The sequence below is a fragment of the Chinchilla lanigera genome, unplaced genomic scaffold, assembly GCF_000276665.1.
Source record: "Chinchilla lanigera isolate Chin_1 unplaced genomic scaffold, ChiLan1.0 scaffold00043, whole genome shotgun sequence".
Taxonomy (NCBI): Eukaryota; Metazoa; Chordata; class Mammalia; order Rodentia; family Chinchillidae; genus Chinchilla; species Chinchilla lanigera.
The window spans coordinates 12,377,615-12,382,769 of NW_004955444.1; the positions used below are offsets into that span (position 1 = coordinate 12,377,615).

At 38.7% G+C, this 5,155-nt stretch overlaps 1 protein-coding gene across 5 annotated transcripts in view; it reads right to left on the reverse strand.

Annotated features, from left to right (window-relative positions):
* The window catches only part of Mcmdc2 (minichromosome maintenance domain containing 2), a 34,233-nt gene extending 29,078 nt beyond the window's left edge, over positions 1-5,155 (reverse strand). For 4 of the 5 annotated variants that reach the window (XR_001235511.1, XM_005392144.2, XM_013518176.1 and 1 more), the window contains exons 1-4: positions 5,053-5,155; positions 2,524-2,714; positions 2,309-2,439; positions 2,176-2,235 (exon numbers count right to left, since the gene is read on the reverse strand). Coding sequence is in view for 3 of the 5 variants with exons in the window: in XM_005392144.2 (XP_005392201.1) it covers positions 2,176-2,235; positions 2,309-2,439; positions 2,524-2,617 (285 nt within the window). In the remaining 2 variants the exon portion in view is untranslated. Of the gene's footprint in view, positions 1-2,175; positions 2,440-2,523; positions 2,715-5,052 lie in introns of those variants that run through there. The other variant, XM_005392145.1, reaches the window with a different exon arrangement.

Genomic DNA, 5,155 nt, shown 5'->3' on the forward strand with positions numbered 1-5,155 from the left:
AAAAAAAAAAAAAAAAAAAGACCAAAAAGAAAAGAAAAGAAATAAAAACATATAAACTAACATTTTAATTGGAAATGTTATGAGGAATCCATTATTTTTCCTTGAAGATATATAATTCCTGGCTATAACCACTAAAAATTTTTTTAAAAACAATTTCAACCCAATAGCAAAGAATACTTTTAGTGTCCAATTTATGATCTTTAAATGTCATTTTTTGCTAAAAAGAACCAGGGATCTTTAAAGGAAATAGCTTATTCTCAGTTTGGAACAGAAAATATACTATACAGACTTGGTGCATCTTGTGCTAGAAGTTAACTGGCTTAATCCCGGGATTCTGGAGGCTGAAGCAGAAGCACTGCAAGTTCAATTCCACTCTGGGCCAAGTTAGTCATGTGGCAAGACCTTGTCTCAAAATTAAAAATAAAAATGGGGTACAGTGTGCTGGGGATGTAGATTATCGTGAAAGTCCTGGGTTCAATCCCCTATACCACAAAAACAAACTAACAAACAAAAAATCTAATGGCATGTGTCAAAAGGATACAGGAGTGAACTAGAAGAGACTCCCCAAAACGAAAGACGTAAGCATCAAAAACAAATGAGAGATTATTACAACTCTCAGCCATATTGAAAAGTTTATGAGCTTTATGCATTTAAAAAAAAGTAAAAACAAAAAAATTCATCATTGTTAGAAGTTGCTAGATTTCAACTCATTACTCTCTGAAACTATACAAGGAAATAATCATTTATCCTGCCATTCCTGTGCAAACTGTATGTCAGAGTAATCAAACAGTTGATAAAAAAATTTCTTTTATAGAATCATTTCAGTCAGTAAATTCAGAAAAAATACTAAAGTTAGGACAATTGCAATTTTTCAACTCTGGGAGTTGATGAAATGAAGGATTCTAGGCATTCTAAAGTAACTGGGTGGGGGCTGGGCGTGGTGGTGCATGCCTGTAATCCCAGCACTTGGGAGACTGAGGCAGGAGGATCATTGTGAGTTGGAGACTAGCCTGGGCTACAAAGTGAGCTCAAGGCCAGCCTGAACTGCATAGTGAGACCCTGTCTCAAAAAGACACACAAAAACAAAAACAAAAAACAAAATAAAGCAAATGGGTGGAAGTTATCAGGATGCTGCATAATGGAGGGATCAGAATGACCTCACCTGAACCCACTGATCAATTATGAAGTTGCTAAAAGTGGGAAAACATTATCTCATACTGATATTGTGCAATAACAGAATGCATGTATTCTTGTTAAAATGAATTAAATCTGAATCTAAGTCTTTAGGGGCACCTTTTATTTAGAGATAAGGCATATAAAGGAATAAATTAAAGAGCACCACAAAGAAGCAATCAGACAAATACAGATTATGTAAAATTTTATAGGACAATTAATTAGCTTCTTCAGTCAATGTATAAAATAAAAGAGGGAAAGGGAATAGCTCTAGTTTGAAAGGCACATATCCAGATATAAGAACCAATTATAATGTGTAGACCTTGTTTTGATACTGACTTAAATAGGACAGTTGAAAGACATTCTCAAGACAATTAAGCAAATTTAATTATGGATTAAATGTTAAATGATATCAACAAATTAGTGTTACTTTTATAGGGGGTGATGATGACACTGTGGTTCTATACAAAAAGTCCTTAATTTTTAGAAGCAGACATTAAAATATAGGTAGGGGTAAAACAATAGAGCATCTAGGATTTGCTTTAAAATATTTCAGATAAAAGTAGGTAATGAAGATATGGCAAAATATTGTTAACACTGACATATATAGCATTGTATTACTCTTCTGGGTATGTTGAAATTTCTTATTATAAAAGTGTTTAATCTTTCCTTCTTTCTTTTATTCATTAATTAATTAATTTATTCATTGAGACAGGATTTTACTATATAGCCCAGGCCAGCCTTGAATTTGCTATGTAGGCTTGGTTGGCTTCTAACTCAAGATCTTCCTGCCTCAGCCTCCAGAGTGCTGGGATTACTAGTGTGTGCCACCACATTTGGCTAAAAAGTTTAATCTTATAAGTGATAACACAGAAAATAAACATGAAAGTTATTCCATTAAACTTTGAAAAGTCTAGTTTTTTTAAAAACAAAATGAATATGAAAATATTAATTTACAAGTCAACTTGAAAGTTTGTTTTGTTAAAATTAATTAAAACTTACTTGAGTTTCAGTCTGTAATTGTTCAATTAGCGAGAGAGTCTTAACAGCAATAAAACAGACCTGTGATTTCAAACAAATAAACAAAGTTACCAAGAATTCTACGGGTGTAAAATTACTTCTTTCCTTAACTTACTGATTGAAAAACTTGAACAGCTTTTAAAGGATGATGTAAAATGTGATTTCCAAGTTCAGCATCTAGTTCAAGAACATCAGAGGGATTTATTAAAATATTGAATCGATATACAGCATAACTTTGTTTTGAATCTGTGAAAATAAATGTAGAAGTCAGGATACTTGCATGTAGAAAATTTTTTTGAAAGTTTCTAAAACCATCTCCGTTGAACATACCATTGTAGTATTTGCAATCGTCTATAAACTTTTGGAGACCTCCATTTCTGTCGAGATAGATGAGGGCTGCCTCTTTCATTTTTAAATTTGACATTTTCTCCTAGTTAATGATTCTTCTTTATTACTAATTGATTAAATTGCAGTTTCTGGTGAAGATGACAAGTACTGACTCACAGAAAGGATGAGACACTCTAAAAATAAAATAAAATAAAATTTACTTTTGAAGAACTCTAATAAAACTTTCCAACCTGGTAAACTTGAAATTGACAGTTGTTTTCTTTAGCCAAATAATATTTTTGGGAGGTTTCTGGGGATTGAATCCGGGTCTCTCACGTTAAGCATGTGGTCTAGCACTTGAGCCACGCATTCCCAGCCCCCAAATAACATTTTCAACACTTAGCAGATATTCTGCAAGATCACAGACTTAAGAACAGGAGCCTCAGCTGGGTAGGGGTGGTACACATGTACTTATATCATCTACCCCGAGAACAGAGGCAAGAGGATTTCAAGTCCCAGGCCAGTCTGCGCAGTGAGACCCTCTCTTTTAAAAAATGCAAGAAAGGGGGCTGGAGATCTAGCTCAATGCTAGCGTGCTTGCCTAGCATGCAGAAGCTCCTAGGTTCAAGAGAGCAAAAACAACAAACACAGGAACCTCAAATGTTTTTACAAAGTACTGTCCTCCAAAAAATGCTTGTTGAAATATATTGGATGGTAAAGTTCCCTTGCAGGCAGTTTAACAGGAAAGTAGTAAAAGTTGCTTCATAAATTCAATCTAAGTAACAAAATGTTGGAGAATGAGTACTAACTTGGGAAATCTGAGAAACTGGTATTCCACCCAGTTTGATCGTTATGAAAAAACCACTGGATCTCTTTTGGCTCAGTATTTATTTGTAAGAAATGAAGGGGTTGTGTTACATGTTGAGGCCTCTTTCAGTTAAATCTTGTGTCAGTGACCAACATTGAGCCACAGTTATAAGCTGAGTGGAATATGAAAAATTTAAAGGCAACAAAACACCCATTGGAAACGAACAGTATGTGCCATATAGTAATTATACTGGGTATTAGGAAAATGATGATTCAAGACTGGGTCTTGCCTTCAAGTTACCAATTTTAACAGGTCAGAAATGACTAATACATTTATCAATTATTTATCTGGCACCTACTATGTGTTGGATAACCAAACTATCCTAGGCACTAGGGATACAGAGATGAGTAAAATGTTCCCATCCTTCGGATGGAGTACAGTGAGGGAAGATACTACGTGGAAACAGTTATGTGATGACTGAAGTGCTATAACAGAAGTTGGAATATTCTGGGGCGCATGGAAGGAACCCCATATGTGAAATCTCCCGTAAAATTTGTGTTTGGGTCATATGTTCCATTATTTTAGGATATTTTGAAGATAGTGGGATCATAGATGAGCTAGGAATTCTATTTAGGTGACATCTGGTAGATGAGTATCTCTAAAGGGAAGTTTTCCAGAGAAAAAGGTAAATACCAGTAGCCCCCGCTGTAAGTCTCCCATTACTAGATCTAGAACCCTCCTATCTATCTTTTTTGCTATTAACAGGAATGAAAAGTCAGAGCTTATTCCTCTGTGGATTACTCTTTAAATATGTGTCGTGTTCGGGACATTAGATCTCTACTTCACTAGAACAGTAGGTTTCTGAGGTTGAATAGAAGTAATTAACAATGAAATGGTTGGGTAAAGCCAGTTATGAAAGTTTTTGAAATCTGTAATGACTATATAGGCTAAAAGAGGCCTACAAAGTTCGTTGGTATTTTTTTTTTTTTTTTGTCTGTTCTAAACAGAGAATTATTATGATCAGAGTTTTACTTTGGAGATCACATGCGGCTAGTGTGGAAAATGGGATGAAACTATTGCAACATTCCTAAGAGATGGATGGAGAACTAGAGCATTAGGGACACACTGGAATAGAAATAAATTCTAGAATTTTAAAGATTCTACGTTAGACTTGGTGATTAATTTGTACAGTGTAAGTGAGGTACCGTCAAATGGTGGGTTTTTTTGTTCTTGTTTTTTTATTGCGACTGAACCTTCACACTGAGCTACATCCCCAGCCCCAGCCCTTGTTAAAGTTTGAGAAGGATTTTGCTGCTGTACTGTGAACACAAGCCGGGAAGGGTGGGGGGCCGGTAAGGCCGCGTGCGCTCGCGGACTCCCGACTCCGAGCGGCTCCGGAACCGGCCCGCCAGGCGCGAGCGGAGGGCGACGGCAGCTGAGCGCGGCGGAGCGCAGCCCGCGCGAGCCCAGGCCGCGGGGTCCTGCGAGCGAACAAGAGACGCACACGAGCCCACGGACGACGCCGGGCGAGGGATGAAATCCTACGGCAGTTGCTTCGCCTTCTCCCGGGGCCCAGCGCCCGCGTCCAGGAGTGAACTGCTGAGGAGACCGAGGCAGGAGAACAGCTCACCACCAAAGCGGGTGACAGCGAACGCAGCGCCGCGCGCGCGGATCCCAACCCCTCCCACCACCAGGGGCCACCTTCCCCACCGCCCGGCACCCACCGGGACGGGCAGGTCGCGTGTCGCCTCGAGCGCCCGCGGCAGGAGGCGCGGGGCCCGGGCCAGGCCGTCACCCGCGCGCATGCGCGCACTCGCGGCCGTTGGC